The sequence below is a fragment of the Cyprinodon variegatus genome, unplaced genomic scaffold (genome assembly GCF_000732505.1).
Source record: "Cyprinodon variegatus isolate N-32 unplaced genomic scaffold, C_variegatus-1.0 Scaffold427, whole genome shotgun sequence".
NCBI classification, from domain to species: Eukaryota; Metazoa; Chordata; class Actinopteri; order Cyprinodontiformes; family Cyprinodontidae; genus Cyprinodon; species Cyprinodon variegatus.
The window spans coordinates 282412-303440 of record NW_015150880.1 but is presented as its reverse complement, the minus strand read 5'-3'; the positions used below and the strand labels follow the sequence as shown (position 1 = coordinate 303440).

Genomic DNA, 21029 nt, shown 5'->3' with positions numbered 1-21029 from the left:
CCATGTGTAACCCAATAACAGTTCAGAACACAATCAAACAGAGAATCTGCAGCAGGAGCTGATGTTTATAGAAGTTTATCACCCATCTAATTATACTGAGCTTGAGATGTTTTGCAAAGGAGAATTGATAAAAATATTCAAAGCTTGTGGAAACAGAATCTTAATATATTAGCTGCTGAAATTGCTCTAAAAGGTGGTGCTACAGGTGCAGAACTAGACGGGCTGTATAGAGTAAAACACATTTTTCATTCTGGAAACCATAATCCTTTTCCTTCAAAATATTCAAATTCTTTAAATTGTTTTATCCCCTATAATTCTAACAGGATACATTTAAGTTTGTGGTTTTAACTTTAAAAAAATGTGGAAAAGTTCACTTTTCCAAGATGCTGAAGACCATGTGTTTACTTTTCTGTGTGGGCTGGGTGAGCCAGGCTGGAAATCCAGTGCCAGGTAGTCCACGTTCCCAGACTTCCGAGGAGCCGGGCTGCTGGTGCCGCTCACAGTTGGGGAGGTAGATGCTGGGTTCTGCTAACGGGACAAGAGGGAGGTTTCAGTCACACATGGTTTAGTGCGTCACTGAAGCACACAAACAATTCAATCAAACTGAACAGAGCGTACTCTGCTGATCTCTCTGCCCTCCAGCTAATGGAACTTACCATAGCCACATAATTCTCCTCGCTGTCTCCAGAGTCAGTGCTGGTGATGCTCTGCGTGGAAATGGGTCGACAGTGGTGGGAGGAGTTCATCTCCTGCCTGGAACAAAAACAGATACGGCTCTAAGTGACCTTAGCGAGAAAGAAAAGGCGTCATCAGTGAGTGTAAGACTCACATGGGCCGTGTCCATGACATGGTGACGGGGCTCTTATACGGCAGCTCATCTATGATCCCATTGTTCTTTAAATCAAGTGGTGTTGGCTTAGCTGAAGAAAACAAAAGCAGACGTCATCGAACCAGAAAACAGCTTTTATATCAATTTCATAAGTACACAGATGTACAGACTGGGGAAAAAAAAACAACAGATTCTCACAAACTCACATTTTCTGTTAGGTTTAAGATTGCGGTTGATGGGAGGAGGTGTGACATCACTTAGACGACCAGGCCTGTGACACAAGGATGCACTGCTCCCCTTTCGGGCAGGTAATGTCGCAGAGAACCCTGGGAAATCAAAGTGATGCGGTCCAGGACTCATGGGAATGTAGACATTCTTCGGACTGTCAGCCTGGGCAGCGCTGAGCGGCGAGGAGCCAGGATTCATGGGGACATAGTTGTCATCCGAATTACCGCTGTCCGAGCGAGTCAAAGGAGTCTGGCTTCTCTGGTGGAGGAAAGAAAACAGTAAAAGGTAAGGAACACTTCCTCCACAAAACTATCAATCCAGCTTCGTCATCATCAACAAACATTTCTAAGGACTTAATGAGACCACCCATTATTTTAGAAGGTCATGGAAAAAAATACTATTTAATTTGTGTTTAAGAAACCCCACTTTGTCAATGCTTGTAAATCTAAAGACTGGAAGTTTTCCCGACTTTTATTACCCCCAATAACTCAAGGCCATTAAACACATGAACAAGCTCAGATCTAAGGCCTTCATTTGTAACCTTTGCTTCATGCTTATGGCCATTTTTCTGCTAAAACATGAACCCCCTTCCAAGGTTTTTTGATCTAATATTGACATCTGGGATCATCTCTACTTTTCTATAGCAGATGTTGTGGTGAGGGTAATCGATTTCCAGCCCCACACCAGTATTTTGCATGACAGCCATGAAGTTCAATTCTGGTTCCTTCTAACCAGAGAACCTACTATAAAATGTTTGCCATCCATAACAAAGCTTGAGACAAAATATAAACAGGAATATTTTTGCTTTCCTTTCAGGAGCCACTCTGTCTACAATTCGAAAAACAAACAAAAAAAACCCAAAACATCCCCACAGTAGTTGTTCCTGGTTGATGAACAGTGTCAATGTTGTACCAGTCAGCTCTTCTTATGCCTTTTTTATACTGATATTTACCTTTTGCAGTTTGTTTTGCAATACAAAACACTGATCGAACACTTTCGCACATGAGAATACAAGCAAACTTTGATAATCATCTGAATGCTCACCAGGTATGAGCTGAAGCCGTCGTTAACAGACTCGACAGACTGGCCCGAGTTGTTAAAGTGGAACAAACGATGGTGGTTGTTGATTTCAAAGGAGGAGCCTGTGGAGGAATAGGAAGGGAGGTTAATCATTACTTAGTATGTCCGAAAATGATTCAAAGAAGAAAAGGAATGCTTACATTAAGCAACAAAATTGCAAATCCTAGCTTATACTGAAATAAAAGGTTTTTTTTTCAAAAGTAACTGCACTTTTTGAGAAGGCAGGTTATAGATCTAAAATAAACAGACATGTGGTGTGATGCTTGGCCAGATTTAAATCTATTTTTGTCGCATGGTGGTTGGATCTATTTGCGACCTTTTAAAACGTGCAGGGCCGCATACATGACAGGCTAAGAAGCCAAGCATTGTAGCTAAGAGTGTCTTTTTTTCCCCTCTAATTGCTTATCAGTCTGGAACGAGACATTCTGGATCAGATGGTATGACTTGAATTTCATTAGTGTCTCAGCAGAGCATTGTCTGCTACACTGGGTCCTTTGTTTCTGCTCAGCAGTTTCACTTAAATCAGGAAAGTGAGAGAGGAAGGGAAGGGAGGAAGAGGAGGACGTCGCCAAGTCACTGCGTTAAAGCTGATCAATTGAGACTTGGATTCGAAAACATGAAAGAGAAACTGAATGCTTGTAGATTTCTGTTGATTTGCTGACTTACCTCTGTGGAGCCTGATATTCTCAACAGCAGGGAGAGTGTTTCTGCGAGGGAGGGCTGACACAGCAGATGTCATATCCCCATTCTGACTCCCAGCTGAGTGGGGACTACCCCAGTTCCCCTCAGAGCCCTGGTTAGGTTTAGGGGGCCTCGGTGGAGGAGCGCAGGAAGATTCAGAGCTGGAAGGCGTCAGGGAGTTATGGTTCTTGTCAAATGTCCTTGGGATCTGATAGAAGGAGCCGGGCGTAGTGGGGAAGTCGTAGTTGTCTGGTGACCGCTCATTGTTGTGCAACGTGGCGAGGGTGTTGCAGGGGGTTTTGAAGGTATACACCTCCTCGTTCTCAAAGTCAGTATCTCCCAGACTGCTGTGAGGTGGGGCCTCCGAGCTGTAACCCCGTGGAAGGACATAACAGGCCTCCTGTGAATCATCGTGCACGGACAGTTGATGCTTCCCAGGTTTGGGCAGGCTGTAAAAACCATGCAGCTGAGCCCCCGTGCCATTTAAACAGTTCGAAAAGCCATAGGAGAATTTCTGCACCGGAGAGTTGCTCCCCAGTAACACATTGCTTCGCGTAGATTGGGAGAAACTGGCACTCCTGCAACAAAACAAACACACATAGCTCAGCTTTCTTTTTTAAATCCTAGTTGATTTTCTGTGCCAAAACATATCCTCATATACATAACATTATATGCCAATTACAATTAAAATACAAACTACCAGATAAAGCTACACAATATTATTATTAAATGTTGCTATGGCAAGAATGACTGCATGATCCCCCGTTTATCCTCACAGCTCTCCCCTTTCCATCATCCGTTTTTCATGAGCTTCAGCCTCTGAGTCATAGAATGGGTTTGAGGCTTCATCTGTCCATCTGATAGCAAAATACATAACTGACACCCAGTAAATCAAAACATGGAGGAAAAAAAAATATCTCAAGCAAGTTTTCATCCATAACTGAGATATTGCTTCATATTTGGTGTTTTATACTTATCTCTTTTGGGAATCTGCATCCTTACCTTTGTTACTTACTTAGCTGATGATACATCTAATTCACCCACTAAGAGACAATAATAGATATTTCTATTTTATTCCATTCTGTTCTGTTCTATTCGGATCTAAGTGTAATAAAACAGAAAGCCAACAGATGGCAGCCAAGATCTTCAAAGCAAACAAGCACTATAATGTTTAGCAATAAAGCCCTGCTGACTAATATTATCTCTTACCCCTGCCAAATGTAGGTAGGTTTAAGACTTAGAGCTAATAAAAAAAAGGGGTTTATTTGCTGCAATACAATAAAGATACTTTCTATAATAACCAAGAAGGGTGAAAATAATTTCAAAGGTGACATTTTTTTATAGGATATAAGTAAAATATACCTTTAGAACAAGGAAACCAATAGTCCTGCTGAATTTTATATGAATTATATCCTTTGGGAGTTAGGTCTCAAAAAGAACTAAAACAAAATGTGTTTTAAATCTAAATTAACAGATGTAGGAATAATTTGGGACTCCACTGCATTAAGATCAACATACAACTATATTTGATGCCTAGAATTGATTGATTTATACTTTTTGTCTGTCTTTCGCATTTCCTGAAAAGCTATTTGTATTTTCACACATTTCCAACATGCTATGAAGAGGAGAGAGTTTGCAGATGGAAAAACAAATGCAAATTCTACAAGTTTTCCCAGAGTTCACTAATAGGACACCCTGAGGAAATTACTTATGTACAGTTCCTCGACTGCATGCTTACCTTGAGCGTTGGAAAGAACAAGACATTTCTGAACATTCAGTTTTGCAGCGCTCTAATGTAGCTGGTCTTTGCATTTATAGTTCTTTTTCATGTTAATATCAAACTAAAGGATTCATGTTGACCCAAATTGAACTGGCAGCCCCTCTGAAATCTGTTGACTGTGGTGTATATGAATGTCACTCCCCAGGTAACTCTGCTTAAGCAGGTATAGAGAACGGTTGGATGGCCAGGAGACCCTGGGACTTCCATTCTTGCTGTGTATCACACCCTTCCACCAGATGCTTCTCTTAATCAGCAGCCTCTTGATGCAGAACCGGATGACAGAAATATGTTCATCCAGCTAATTAGATGGATGATGGGATGGGATTTTCAGGGTTTCGCCAAATCCCAGTGCAGCGGATTTGCGTGTAAATTTTGCAGCTGAGTGTTGCTCTACCCTGTGTGATTGTAAAACGTACAGAAGAGATGAATTGCCACCTCAGACTCATTGATCATGCAGCGTACCGCCTTTCTGCTGAGTGGCGCTGTGATTAAAGCCGCCTCAGAAGCATAAAGGATGGGGGGAGGTGAGGTGGCCCTAAATGGAAAACGCAGAACCAACTTCCTTTAAACAGTTGTTTCCTTTGCTATCAGACTCAGAACATACAGATTTAACTCTTGAAGATATATTAACACTATTTGAGTCTGTTTTTTTTTTTTAATTATTACTATTATTATGTTACAACCAATGTATGCGATAGGCCAGGGCTCCACAACCCTATGTCTCTTTTGCCTTTTCATAACTTTTAGCTTTTGTGATGTGGAAAAGAGCAACGTGATTAATAAATAAAATAGGAAAGGTTAGTTGTAGTAGTTATTCAATCTGTATAGTAGAAAAAAAATCTACTAAAAATGTTTTTTAAGGATTTTTTTTATTAATTTAGAATAATAAATATAATAATAAATAAATATAAGTAAAATAATGTGTAGCTCATGAACTGAATACTATAAAAAAAAACATTAAATTGTCTTTTTTTAAGGCTCAGGTTGGTTTTGTGCCTTTTAACAAACTTAATGATGTTACATAGAGGGAAAAATGTCTTTTTAGATTTTAAACGTGGCTGATCTCTGTGACATTACTACTCCTTAGTGAAGTGAGGGGAAAATCATATGTTTTCTAACTTTTTTCACAGTTACTGCTCTGAAAAGTGAAGCATTTATTTGCATTTACCATGCAGTCCAATTATGGCTGCTAGTATTTCGAGGAATCTCAGCATCAGCTTTGCACATGTACAAACTGTCTATTGTTCCCCAAACTCCTGCAAACATTACAATGTAGCCCTTCTTATCTGTTCTCCCAGCATAATAGCGCCACCACCATGCTTTACTGTGCATTTATGAATGTAGCTCTCATAGTTTTCTATAATGTTTTCCTGTTAACACATTCTCCTACCTGAGCTGTAGATCTTTAAAGCTTAAGATAACTGCATGTATCAGCATTATTGGAGGTTAACAAAGCTAAGAGGGTAGAATACAAATGCACAGCAAACTGGAGATTTTGTATTTCTTAAGCCACTTAACTTTGAACATTTTAATACCAGTCTTACAAATGAAGTACAACTTAAATTCAACCAACTAAATAATCTGTACATAGGAGATTCCCCTCAAAATATAAATATCTGATTAATGAATACTTTGAAGAACAAACAATAGAGATCATACAATAAACCACAACATCCTGCTCTTCTATTTTTAGCATTAAGATTAAGTGTTGAATGATCTCTCATAGTTTCATCCTGCTATCTCACATGCACACACACAAACACATACACACACACACACAGCTGGATAACTCTTCCCCTGCAGCGGTAGGTAGAAACCCTTAGAGGGTTCTGAGCAAAGGAAGAGCTGCAAACCTGCATGTTGACCTGCATCAATGGAAAACAGGAAACCGACACAGGACGTCTGAGCATCAGGACATTTACCGTGCACTCTCAGTCTTCCTGCTCATGCACTGGTGGAGGAGGAGGTAGTCCTGAGGAGCACTGTTGGACAGTGAGCCATGGTGCGAGTGGCGCACAGGCACATCGAAGGTGAAGAGCACTGGCTGGCTGGAGTGGACAGGCGCCGACGACTTCCGTTCTCCGCTTATAGGAGCCATCGAGCTGGTGACATCTGCTCCAACAGATCGAGGCATATGGTGTAATCTACTCTCTGCAGGCAGACAGAAATTGGAATCATTGATTTTTTTTTTATTTACTGAAACATGCTATAAACCAAACAGCCAAGTTATGGTTCCTCATTTTGCTTGTAAAATGTATCAATCTTTTAATTAAAAGGAGTATTTTTTTAATCTACCAAAGAGTTTGGGGTCTGGTGTTTTCTTGTACTCATTACCCTTTAGTCTGCACTCTAATCGATAAAGGAGAGAGAGATCTGTCTCAGGGGAGAACAGAAAACAGCAGCCCTCTGCTTTTAGAGCTGCACAGAGCCATCGACTGAGCAGCACATGATCCAAGTTACACTTTTAAAATCAGGGTCAATGTGCTTTGTTTGATTTTATTGAGCCAACCCTTGTTTTGTGAAGGGGGGGGGAATGGAATCTTGAAGGGGGGCAGTGTCCTGCAGTCTCATTGTTTCGGCTTGGTGTACCAGATTTTTTCCTTTTTTTTCCACCGACTACAAAGAAAAGACAAATCCGAGATAGGGATGTTGGAAACGAACTGGGCGGGAGGCCAGAATGAGGGGATGCTCAGTATGTAGAGTGGGTGGTCTACTGATCCATCGACCGATGGTGCTGTGCGCAACAAGAGCTGAGGGAGACATGGAAAAAAAAAAAAAACTCAGCTGCTGCTGCTGAAGATAATTTTTCTCCTTCACTCTCCAGTAAATGTACAAACTGCACAAGAATATTAATGCAATGCCACTGAATCACTGCAGCCTAAATATGTTGGGATTAAAACTGATCGCAGCATTATTCTATCACTCTAACAATGCAATATATGAAAAATAAAAATAAAGAAGAAAAATATCTGCAATTATTTTAGGGACCTATTGGTTAACTGGTTACATTTAATTACAATGTCTAATAGAACACCTTTTTCTCTTTTGAGAGGTTAAAATAAGTTTCAGAAACACGGATGTGATGCATTTAATATATGAGTCATAAATACATCTGAATCTGCTTTTTTATCATTTTCAAAGGTCATTTTAAAAGCAGTTTCTGACAAAAAAAAAAAAAAAAAGCCTCCAAGCAACAGGTCTGCTTAAAAATAAACACAAGAGGAGAGAAACATGTGTGGGTGATCACACTAAAGAGTTTTTGTTATGGGAATATGTTAAATTAATATTATTGGTTATTTGGTACAAAGATCATCCAAGCACAAAACAGATGTGTAACAAATAAGTGAAGAGGATGTATTTCTCTCAAATCTACCAACAAAAGCATTCCTGAAACATCTGACCCAGAAACATGAAATAACTGATTTTTCAGATCTAAAAAGGTCAAAGCCACAATCCAGGGCATGAAATATACTAGCCTGCCAACCATTGTGGCAGGTGAATTGTGACATCCACCTGCCACAGTGTACAGAACAAACATTAAAGTGCTGTCCAATTATTATTATTTAACTTACCGTAAATCTCATTTATGACTAGAGCTAAATAACGAGCACTGTGACGTAACTGACTAGCATCTAGAATAATAAATGACAGAAATACAAACAGCCAATCATCTCACTGATGGTTTTATTTATTTAGTTTACACCCAGCTTCAGATCTAATTAAAGGTATTGTGGAGGATTTTTTTAAAATCCACATGCAAAAAATGCGTGTGCAAGAGTTTAAAATGTGCTGTTCTCATAGTTCATACAAGCTTACTGTGTCCACATACAGTGGGGACTATATAGTGGACTTTATAGCAAACTCAGTTAACTGACCGTTTGGTCAAATGATCATAGCTTTTTTCGATTGGTCACGTAACTCGTCCTCCTTCGAGTGGTGCATTCGCTATCTTCGTTATTATTCGGCGCCATTGGGCAGTGTCAGCCTATGGCAACAGCGGGTCCCTGTGACAGGAAATTCGATAATGATTTGCACGGAGAGCTCTCCATTCTTTTCTTCTCATAGACTTCGTAAATAATTTTTCTCTTACGACCTCTCGGCCATTTTCAAAGAACCGCTGTGAGAAAGGTGAGCTTCAATGACTGTATAATCGTAGCTCACCACAAATATGTGGCTGAAAGTGCGCATGCGCAGAAAAACTGACTTACGTAAACATATCACCAGAATGATTGACAATTATAAGGACCACTTATTTAGATGATCCACTCAGAAATGAAAGATCCTCCTCTATACCTTTAACTGAATAACTGATTCATTCTCACTGTTTGCATCCAGGTCAACTCTATTTTTTGTGTTATTTTTACATTAAATTAATATAAAAATAGGATTTCTAACTTTGTACATGTTATAAGTGTATTGTCATTTTCAAGACAAGACAAATATTTTGATTGAACAACATTTAGATAAATACCAACAATAAGTGAATTGACAGAATCCAAACCATAATTCCAGGGTCAAAACCATCCTTTCTGGTTATACCGCAGTGATTTACTGTATTAGTCTCTCTCGCATTCAGTTTCACCTTTCCTGTGAAATATCCGTGAAAACCTTTTCCTCATACCTGCCTGGTTTCTCCCTGCGATAGATATTCTCAGTAGTTATAATCCTTCCTTACCTGTAAAGAAACTACATCATTCTCCCTGCTGCTGGCCTCTGGTCTTATTTTCTTTCTGTTATGACAATACACTTAAAAAAACATTTGGAAAGAATTTTTTTTTGAGAATTGGAAAGAGAAGCAGTAAAAAGTGCTGAGGCATTTAAGTCACTTTTATGCCAAAGATTTTTTTTTTTATCTCCTTCCTGCTCTCTACCCTATATTTTGACCAAAATACTTTAAATGTGTAACGATAAATTGTGAGCACAAACTCACAACTCATAAAGAGGATTGGGTTTATTCCAGGATAAACTAACTAGCTAATGTCACAGAGAAAGTAACCTGTTAAATGATTGACAAGCTCTTAAAAAGAACAGAAAAACATCAAAGATGCTCTTCAAACCTGTGGATACCCAAATTGGGCATTTGTCAAATCAGCAAGGAAATCCAAAAGACACGCAGCAGAACATAACGGTGAGAAGATTAAACGCAAAAAAAAAACATTGCCATCCCATATGTTGCTGGAGTCTCTGAAAAACTTAAGAGGCTTTCTTCCAAAAGCAAAATACCAGTACATTTCAAACCTAACAAGACCCTCAGACAGAGGCTAGTGCATCCTAATGACAAAACCCCCAAACCAAATATGAGCGGAGTGGTGTATGCAGTTCAGTGCAGTGAGGAATGCTCTGATATTGGAGAATCCAAACAACCTCTCCACAAACGCATGGTCCAACACCTCCTCTGAGTCAAGACTGCCGTAAATCTACACCTTATGGACAAAGGACATTCTTTGGAGGACCAGAATGTTCACATTATGGATTAAGAAAATAGGTGGTTTGAGAGGGGCGTGAAGAAAGCCATCTATGTTAAGAAAGAAAAAACAACTTTAAACAGAGGGGATGGATTCAGGTTCCAGCTTTCAAAAACTTACAATGCAGCTATTGAGTTAATCCCTTCCCGTTATCATCGCAGTCCCACCCCCTTTACAGGAGAGTGGAGGACTGCTCAGAGAGTCCAACAATCCCCTTTAACAAGCCCCTTTTCAGGCACTTAGATGGGTATGGGGTATTGCAGTCTAACAAAAGCCAAACAACCCCCTTTCCAAATGGGTGGACCCCTTCGTTTGTTCCAATTTGTACGTTTTCAAAACAAAAACAAGGCTTTGTTGGGCGACTGTATAAAACCTCGAACTCAACGCTATTCCTGGATGTTTGCTAAAAACCCTGATGCTCATTTTCAGCTCTGCTCTGCATCATCTTTGTGTCAAATTTCTGCCTAAGCATGAGTATGCTGGTGGTGCGTTAAAAGATAGCTAGAAAAGGAAGTTACTGCACATTTATAACAGGTTTAACTGTTACTTGTTAAACAAAAGCCATATTTTACTACATTTTGTTTAGAAATTTCAAGAAAAAGCGTGATTTGCTTAAAAACAATAGGCTACGTGGTCAAGTGTTGTGTTGTTGACACAGGAATCAAGCCAATAAAAACATACGAAAAAGAAGCAAAATCAGGGCAAACATTGGTCATGGTTCTGATTCTGACTAAATGAATCAAAGGGACTCAGAAGCCATACAGAGGTTAACATTTTACTTCTGGACAGGATAGAAAAATATTTGTCAATACTAACAATTAGCATTAGCAAACATTGCAAAATAAGAGCAGCCAAGTACAGGTTTGTTACTTAATGGGGGGTAGGATAAAAATGACTCAAACCCAAGGAGAAAGTACACAACATAGTTTGGACATAAGAAAAAAAACAAATAAGAAAAAAAAAATTAGGAATCCCAGCCTCTTCTAAAAAAAAGAAATGAATTTAAATCATACTCTACAACCTTGAGCAACTTTAAATTATATACGCCCTTTAAAAAAGTGCATTAAAAGCCGATAGAAAAAAAGTCAACACTCTAAGACGAACCAGCAGGTTGTGATTTCAGGTGCAGAACATGAACATGTTGCATTGATATCTACATTTTCAGTGAGGCTGTGGCGGTGTTCTGGAGTCCAGTTGCTAAATGAGGCCACATTCAGGGCTGGAGAGGGGGGGAAAAAAGCCTCTGTTATGAGGTCTCCAGGCCAGTGGACACCCGCGAGATGCCCCGGCCCATAGCCACACAGGCAGGGACTCCCCCACTCATAATGGTCCTCAATTGAACCATTGTCCTGAGTGATTCCATTCTCCCTGAGCTGGTTAGGCATCATCTCCTTTCTCCACAAAAAGCTTTGCAAAAGCTTTCATCCAGCGTGGTGAGCGTTGGCCCCTCTAACATGGGTAGATATATTGATTTGTTGTCAAAAGACAGACTCCCCCGCCCCTGCTGATATGGAGAGCCGCTTTGCAAAACAAAAGCTGTTTGTATTACTGAGCAGAATAAAATTGACCTAGAAAACTCCTTGCATGTAATCTTTTAGTTTTACATGTTGATTGTGTGCAAAAGATAATATTTTTCTGGGCCTGATTAGCTACAGAATGGCCGTCAGAAATAGAGCAAGATGAAAGATTACTGGTCCTGTTTGCTGATGGAATAGGCAACGTCCTGGGCCCATTACTGAGACTAATGGGCCTGATGATATATGTCACCTCTGGGAGGCATTCAATGAACTCTTTATAAATAAAACACTGGAACTCAAAAGGATAAAAAGAAAGAAAAAAAAAACAAACAAAACACTAAAGATATTTACTCTACTTTTTGTATTCCTACTAGTTTAACTTCTGAAAGTAATCCCATTAAAACCACCAACTTGGCTTTATTTTGTTGGGATTCTCTGTGATAGACCAATGGTTATGTAATCGGGAACTAGAAGGAAGCAAATAAGTATGCACATTTTCTATTAAAATCAATTTTCTGTGCTACCAATTTAAAACATCCAGTACAAATTATTAGCTTTCAAAAGTCCCTTAATGGGTAAATACAATTAATCTGGTCGTAATTTAATCAAATAAAGGCATTCTATTGAGGCTGAGAAACTCCAGTTTGTGAGAACATCAGTTTGCAGGAAGCATCCAGAAAAAACGAGGAACACGTCAGACAGGTTAAGGGGAAATTGGGTGTGGTGTAAAGCAGGTTTATAAAAAATAAAAAAATTACAGAGCAAGTTCAGTTCTTCATATAGAAACAGAATGGAAACTGGCTGTCCAGATAAACTGAAAAAAAAAAGGCAAAAAAAAAAGAGAAAATGAATCTGAGAATTAAGCGAGGGAACCATTGGTGACTCTGGGGGAGCACATTTGGGAGAATCTGTTGACTGTATAACCACTCATACAGCCAAGAAATTGGGCTTTTATTTGTGGGGGACAGAAACAAAGTCCTCATTTAAAGAACAACCCTGATATTCCTGTTCATGGTTCGCTACAGACTGAAAGAAAATGTCTGGTCTAAGAGAAAAGTGCATTTTATGGTGGAAAACCAATATTGCACATCTACCTGAGCATACCATCCATGTCATAAAACATGGTTGTGGCAGCTTCATGCTTAGGGTTTTTCTATTTTTTTGTCAGAGAGAGAAGCTGGTGAGAGCTTAATGAAACGAACAGTGTAAGAAACCTTACTGAGACCAATACATTTATTTTAGTTGCAGAGGTAGTGAAAAGACTTCTAGCAGGACAACAAACCTAAAGGTGTAGTGGAGCATGATCTTTTTCCAGGTGGATCATCCAGATACGTGGTTCTCCTAATTTTCAATCATTCTGGTGATATTTTTATGGAAAGCCGTCCATTTTTAACTTACCGGTTGTGAGTCTGACATAGCGGAGAAATTGCAAATCTTCTTTAGGAAAGTAAGCTTGTATGAACATCGAAACAGAAAGTTTTAAACAGAACATGCACAAGGAGAAATGGGCTCATGCATGCTCTCATATGCGTCTAATAGGCTAATAGGCGTTCCCTCTCAGGAGCGGGTACAGGGTTGTGCATGTGCATTTTTTTTTTTCTTTTCAAAAATTTGCGAAAATCCTACACTATACCTTTAAACAATAACTCACTTATATACCATAATAGTTTGGTCAAAACATATTAAATTGTTAGACTGACCCAGTTAAAGCCCAGTTCTAAAGGCAATTGAGAATCGAATTGGCAGCTAAAATTATAACTAAAAAAGGTTAAAAAAAAAAAAAAGTATTGATTCAGGACGCTTAAGCAAAAAAAAAAAAAAAACACTCAATTTTATGTTTCTTTTTAATCCTCCACCTCAAAATAACACACAACCTTGTGTTGATCTTTTAGTTAAAACCGAACTGAAATCCTGTGGGGATGTAACATGACACAACCGTGTTGAGTGTTCAAGTGGCATCCATATTTTTTTATAAGGAACTGTTTTCACACTGAAGTAGCCCGACAGTTTAAAAGCAGAAGTTTTTTTTCAACTCATAGCTGAGATTTAAGGCGACATCGGGCATCAGTGGCGGCACCCTAACAGACCCTGGTTGGCAAAAAAGACACAGCTCTTCTAGGTCAAAGAGCTCCAAAGTTCATGAGCAATTTTCCAATCATGCTCCATAATACATCACCTTCTGTCTCATTGGATCTGCGGCTGTAATCTAATAAAAGCAAGCTGCTGGTCTCAAGGGCCAAAATTAGAAGTATGCTGCATCACTCATGACAAGAACATCTTTGTAGGGGGCTCATTTCCTCCCGGTCTGAATTGGATGAGAACATGTCCTAATTTGATCTCAAAGTGTATGTAAAAATAGAAAAATTCCACGGACCTGTTGAAAAGAAGCTTTAAAATTTCCTCAAATCGCCATTCCTTAAATATTCCATTAAAACTTAAATCAAGAAGATACATTCAGTCAGTCGGCTGTCAGAAGAAATTCTACTTAAGTTCAATCGTCTTAATGCTCCCTTAACGATAAAGACTCAGAGTTCAAACAGCTACAGTGAGTCCTGCAAATAAGCATTAGTCCTTTCATGTCTCTATTGTGTGACCTGAGGTTGGGGGAGGCCAGGATAACGGTCATGCAATTTACATTAAAGTATCCTTAGAAGAAAAACAGGATTCTCAAACTGTGTGCTACCCTAATGAGTAGAGCACTAAACTGTTTTCACTGGTGATCCCAAGTGTATACATACATTATTAGTATTCCTAAATGGACCTGCCAGGCCTATTTCCCTATATATCAGCGTCCCAAAAGAGCAACTCCATTTGCAGGGGTTTTAGGTTCACATAAAAAGACTTCTGCTAAGATGGTTCAGACCAACACTGGGATGTAAGAAGCCAAGAAAGCTTCACCATACGCTGTGAAAACAGCATGATTTACAGGGGAATTGCCTGATAGCATTGCTCTCCATGTGCCCGCCTCACAGCATCATATGAGCTCCGACGCTCGACCACACCACGACATCCGTTTACCTCAATACGCCAAATTAATCCATCACCCGAAAACAGGCTTGTCTCTGGGACGATGAATTACAGACTCGGGGGCAAAATGTACAGCAGCTCATTTATATTGGCCTGACCTCATTACTGTAATGTACAAACAAGGAGATAAAAGAAACAAACAAAAAAAATCAAATCAAATAAAGCTGTGGGGTTCAAATACATAAAAAGTTACACCGTAAAAACAATTATTTGGGTTTAAAACAAAATATAACTGTTCAAAATGTTTTGCAGAGAGAGCTGCCAGCAGCTAAATAGATTTGTCTTTTAACATTATAATTTTAACATTATAATTAGGAAATAGACATTCAGTAAAATATAGATATAAAAAAGATAAAAACATACTCAAAATATTTACAAACAAGGAGAAAAGTACAGATGCAGACTGCAAGCGAGATCTGAATCTTGTAATCATGTCCAAAGATGTCAAAAGTACAAGATAAGATGTCATAACTAGGAATGAAAATGTCATAATCATGACATAAAATGACATAATATAAGATCCTGATGTGATAATTATGCGAAGATGTCGATATTACCTGAAAAGATGTTGCATTCAGAAGATCGAGATTTTGATATTGCTAGGAAAAGATTTTGTGGCTACAGCAGAAGGGGGCAATGACTGCATCACCGGCGCTGATGTGCTTTAATTCCAAATGTGACACTGAGAAATATTGAGTATACTTAATATGGATGACACTGTGCAGGTATCTTATGGCCTTTGGGTTTTTAGGTGAAAACCCCAAGTTGTTCTCTTCCCACAGGAACATTGTAACCATGGTTAAAATGTTTAAAATGACAAAGAATGCTTTTCTGATATAATAAATTATAGCAATGAAGCATCACATAAAGAGATCCAGATCACATTATTATGACTTTTTTGTGATGATTCTGTTTTCTTGTTTTTATTGCATATTTTCTCGTTAATGTGACATCTTATCTTGTAAGAGTGACATTTTTTTTTTCATAATTATGAGTTTCTGACCTTATAAAAACGCCAACTTTTTTGCCTTTGTAAATCTATGAGCGTCCTTGAAAACAAACATCCTTTTTTTTCAATTCAGAAAACTTGAAACCATTTTCCTTTTAATACTGTTGTGATGCTGAGAGTCTAAGAGTGGGAAAATGAATGATTTCAGTGTAACCAAATGTTAAAAAAGCTTAAGTATGTGAATACTTAATAAAGGTACTGTACATCTATTTATGAATAATAGGCAGACAAAACATGCATTGATCCGGATTTTATTTTTTTCCTGTTTCATTCAATATTACTGATATTTGTGTTGCAAGTGAAGATCGCAACTTAACTGACAGACCTCAGGTGCAGCCACCGTTGGAAAAGTGAGCCAATTGTGACCACAGCTTTCGGATTACCAAGACCAGTTCCTCTTTATCAAAATTGGTAGAAAGTTATACAAATTCCTACAATATCCTTAGAAATATCCAAAAGAAAGACGCATTGAGCAGACAAGAAAACCTGCAAATTATTCTTCTTTAGCTGTTGTATTTTTTTTTATCATTGCAGTTATCTTAAAGATCAAGGCTTAGTTGGGACAATATATATATATATATATATATATATATTTTTTTTTTATATTTATATTTTTATATATATTTTTATATTTTTTATATATTTATATATATTTTTTTTTTTCATTTCCTTTTGTAAAGCCCAGACAGGAAAAACTGACAAACTGAAGAGCAAAATCAAACAGTGGGAGCTGCACAGCAGAAGGACTGCTGACAAGTAAAATCCTGGTCCCTTAGCGAGGATGATCCTTGTCTCTGAGTTCAAACAGCAAGCAGAAAGCAGAACAAAGCCTATGATTGACGAAACGAAGCTCCATTCATTAGATTGTGCTCGGGGCTGGGTCTCTCTGGGCGCAGACACACGCCACACAGACAGCTATCGGTGTCTGATAACAACAGTACTAACACTGAACACCAGATTAGCAGAAACAAAAAAAAGCATGTAACTGGATGTTTCCAAAAATCATTAAACATTGAAAAATAATTACTTAAGCAGTCCAGTATGTGTTAAACACCAAAACTAGTTGCAAATTAATATAAATATATATATAAAAAAGAATAAATCAAGTCAAAAAAGTTGGGAACAAAATACATAACTAAACCTATATATGGAGTGACTAACATTTAAAGCCGTTTTCTTTCTTTTTTTTGTCCTTTGGTTGGATGGCTGGCAGTTGCAACAATAAAACAGCTGTCCTCAGACAGCTCCACAGCCGTAGAAACCTGACCTTCCAGTGCCATGGAGGCATTATTTCAACAAAAATCAATGCGGATAAAGGGCACTTTGGTAGGAGAGAAGGCAGCCTCTCCGTTAAAGATAGAATAAGCAGCTTGTTGTGAACAATGTATAATGTATTTGTATGACATTTACCCATATTAACATAGAACATGCACATATTTATTCCATCCATGTTAGCAGAACATCAGCAGTTCTGGGTGTCATTTCAGCTTCCCTGTCATTCATGGTCACAATAAGTGCAGTGAATCTTTCACACATTTGCATCTAAATTAGAACTTTGAGACATTTTCTCCATAAAGACTTTTGTTATATAAGATATTTGTGTTACTGGTTATTGTAAACATGGAACAGAAGCTTTCACAGAGACAAAAAAATAGCAGAGAAGATGACAAGCCATAAAAAAAAAATATAAAACTGTTGCATTAAAGGAATTTTGGTTTACAGTATATGGCAAATACAATGTATTTCAGCTAATTTGACTAGATTTCTTTTGGTTTTTTTAGACATAGAAGGAACTATTAAGAAGTAAAACATTTCAGATTAAATTTTTTCACTCAAATTATTTCCAGCTCCAGTAGCCTTGATTGTTAACTTGTTATATTAGTTTTTGCTGTGAAATCAAGATACCCAAAGAATAAAGCGGTTGGGCTTCAAGCTCTCCTAAGTTTGAAAATTACAGTTTTTCTAATCTTCCCCTTATAATTTGTTTAAAAGTCAGAAAAAGAATTTGAGATATGACGAGATATAGAAGCAAAATACTGCCTTAAGAGGCATGATGGCCGTTCCTTTAAACTACTACAACTAAAGAAGGATCTAGACTCCAGGAGACACAGGAGAGACTAAACGTTCTATAGCAGATCTGCTCCGTTTAAATCTTTTTAGCTTTTTAAAGCTGGGCTGTTTAAAATGCTAAAAGTGAACTTATCATACAATTTTTATAGGTCCGTGGATTAAGTCAGGAGCTACATCTTTATATAATACACAAAAAAATCATCAGTAACAGCTGATTATACTAAGGCTGCTAACTGTACTAATTGTAAATAAATGTTAAAGACTGCCTGAAAAGAAATTGTGTAAGAATTTAGCATTTCTTTTGAAATAAATCTAGAATGACAATCTGTCTTAAAGAAACTAGAACTAACTAAACAAGTTTAAGTGTAAAGAAGCTAGAAACTGGGCGCAGTATATAGATTGGTGCATCTCTTGTATATGTGACTTCATTTAGTTTAGTCCTGATCCCTTTGAGTGGACGCTGAATAAAAATAATTTCTATTAGAATTTATGTTAAAGCCTTTTTGACCAGTTTAAAAACAGATGTGATTATCATAGCTCCTTTTAATTATAAATTGATTCTCATTGAGATTCAGGTCAGGATTTTACCGAGTCAATATTTCAATGCTGAGCTTAATAGAAGCTCCACATGTATTCAGTTTTGGCTTTATACAAAAATATTCCTTTTTATTTATAAATATTCCTACGTTTTGTAATTTCACTTAGTTTACAGATTGTAGCACTATTCCCTTAAAGCAAGAAAGTCTTGAATTTGATCCAAGGCAGCTTTGTGCATGGAGTTTACATTTTCTCTCTGGCTTCCTCTTACAGTCCAAAAAATCATGATGGTTTATTGGTGGGGATGCACGATATAATCGGCCCCCTATCGGTATCGGCCTGTATCGGCCTTAAAACTGAATACCGGACATCGGCCACCCCACCGATATTTAACCCGATATTTGATCAGCTTCTGAGTTTCTAAAGTCTAAATAAAATAAAATAAAATAAAATCCTACTTCTTCTTCTTCCTCAAAAACTTCTTTTTAAAGACTTAAAAACTTCTAAAGACGAGGGAAAATATTTATACATTTAAATATCACAATATCTTCATATGCTGATATATTGCCATTTAAAAACACCATATCAATCTCTTTTACTAATGAAATATTGCTATATGTCANAGTATATTATTTTTCAAAGTGTCAGAAATGGATAACAAAACTGCTATTTTCAATGACTACTTATTTTTGTCCAGCTTTAACATCAGTATCGATATCGGTTATCGGCTACATGAGTTTTAAAATATCAGCATATTGGATATCGGCCAAAATCCCAATATCGTGCATGCCTATTTATTGGCGATTGACTGGCAACCTTTTCAGGGTGTACCCCATCTTTTGCCCTAGAGATGGACAACAGCCTCTGTGACCCAGACAAAATATGGCACAACTGCTGCTAAAGGTTTTTTTTTAGGGCTGACGCCGATTATAGTGACAACAGTTTAACCGATCCCAAATATGTGCTGCAAAATTTTTTGGAGCCGTTTCTTTAGGCCAAAATGGTATTGCTCTTTATTTATTTGAATTATAGAAATGACACAGAGTTAAACAATTTTTAGTCTAAATTTAAACAAAAGCCAATGCTGATAAACTTTGCCACCCTATGTCTCAGACATATTTAAGATGGGTGGACTTAAGAACTTATTTTGCTCTTACTGTGCTTTGGAAGCCCCTCAATTAAGTTGCCATCTTTATTTTTAAAACATCAGACTGTTTAAAATTACCCAAATAATTAGCAAGTAACTAAGGCAATAAAAAGTAAATATGCAAGACAAAACATATATGTCAACAGGGAAGTAACTAAATAATAAAGAAGTGAGTAAATAACTAAAACAGTAACTAAACAGCAAATATCTATCAAGTAAGTTGATAAATAGGAAATACGTATGTAGGAAAGTAATTAAATAGGGAAGTAGTGAGTGAATCAGTACATTGCTAACCAATAAAAAAGGATGAGGTAATGGTAAAGAGCAAAAACCAATTAGTACATTGAATAACTAGCTACTGAATGAACAAAAGTGAAATAAATGTGCAAGAAAAGAGAAGTGCCCCAGTTAGTAAATACATAACAAGTAAATTAATCTTAAGTTACAAAGTCAATATAAGTGATAAATAAAAGTGAAAAGATAAGAGTTGATACTTAAATAAGAAAGTGCAAGAAGATAAAATTATTAAGTAGGTAAGGAAGAAAGTAAATGCAGACATGGATATAAGTATTAAATATATTATCGATTTAAATATGATTATTTAAAAGCCTCAAATCTATCATTAGGTATTTCAGAATGTTAAATAGAGGATCACTGCAGCATGTCACATAAAGAGGTAAAAACCAAGATAAAAATCTGATTACTGGAAACTTTTTTTTATAAAACAAAGCAAGAGGACATTATTATGAATTTCTAAGTCATGACAGAGTTCTGGGGTTTAGTGGTTTTAACGTGTTATCAGTGTGAGGCACTGGCTTCTTAGAACTGATATGAATAATACGGTTGTGTCACTCAAAATAATTGCAGAAATGATACTTAAATAAGTATGTGTTTATACAGGCCAACAACTAAAGGCTCTGTCCTTATGTCCTTTCTTTGTCCTACAGCCGAACAGTTAAACGAACGAAAATTCAGTTTCAGAGAAGAGACCTTTGGATTTTCACAATAAGGTCTGTGGATTTTTAAAAACAGGTGACTTAAATGGCTGCGAAGTTCTTGTGTGTCATGGGAAGGCCGGTACATGGAGGGCTGAAAATGAAACGAAGCACAACAAAAGGACAGGATGACAGAGAGTCAATTGTGTAACAATTAACTGTCACATGCCGCCCTTGGCCATCCTTTCTCACCGCCGAAGATAAAGCTTTCTAATGCAGATTAGACAACTGAATGACAGGAGAGGTTCAGATCAAGGTGCTTATATAACTGCTGCTGCGAAAAAATCCCAGAAAAATCCTCAAAGAATTTAAACATGCTGCTGTCTACCTGAGCCTAATGACAACATATCTAAAAGTCCAACTGGTTTTACAGCTGGAAACAATGACAATATATAATGCAATGCTAAAGTATTAAGGCCCATTGAACTTTTAATTTCTTAATTTACAAGAAGAAATTACAATGAATTTTGTTGGGAGCTTAAAAGACAGACGACAGATTTTTCACAAACCAAGGTAGATAATTAATCTGTGATTTTTTTAGATACCCTGAATATTGACTGGATATGCAACACACACATAAAGAAGTGATAAATCATATCTGTGTGCCTTTAGCTTGATTACTTACACCTGGCTTGATGTAGTCGCGCCTACTGAGCACTAAATT

General features: G+C 37.5%; 1 protein-coding gene across 2 annotated transcripts in view; it reads right to left on the bottom strand.

Annotated features, from left to right (window-relative positions):
• gab2 (GRB2 associated binding protein 2) overlaps positions 1-21029 on the bottom strand; it is a 62269-nt gene that overhangs the window by 4014 nt on the left and 37226 nt on the right. The window contains exons 3-9 of one of the 2 annotated variants that reach the window (XM_015388553.1): positions 6521-6749; positions 2804-3396; positions 2102-2199; positions 1036-1315; positions 830-920; positions 657-753; positions 406-528 (exon numbers count right to left, since the gene is read on the bottom strand). In XM_015388553.1, coding sequence (XP_015244039.1) covers positions 406-528; positions 657-753; positions 830-920; positions 1036-1315; positions 2102-2199; positions 2804-3396; positions 6521-6749 — 1511 coding nt within the window. The remainder of the gene's footprint in view (positions 1-405; positions 529-656; positions 754-829; positions 921-1035; positions 1316-2101; positions 2200-2803; positions 3397-6520; positions 6750-21029) is intronic. The other variant, XM_015388556.1, reaches the window with a different exon arrangement.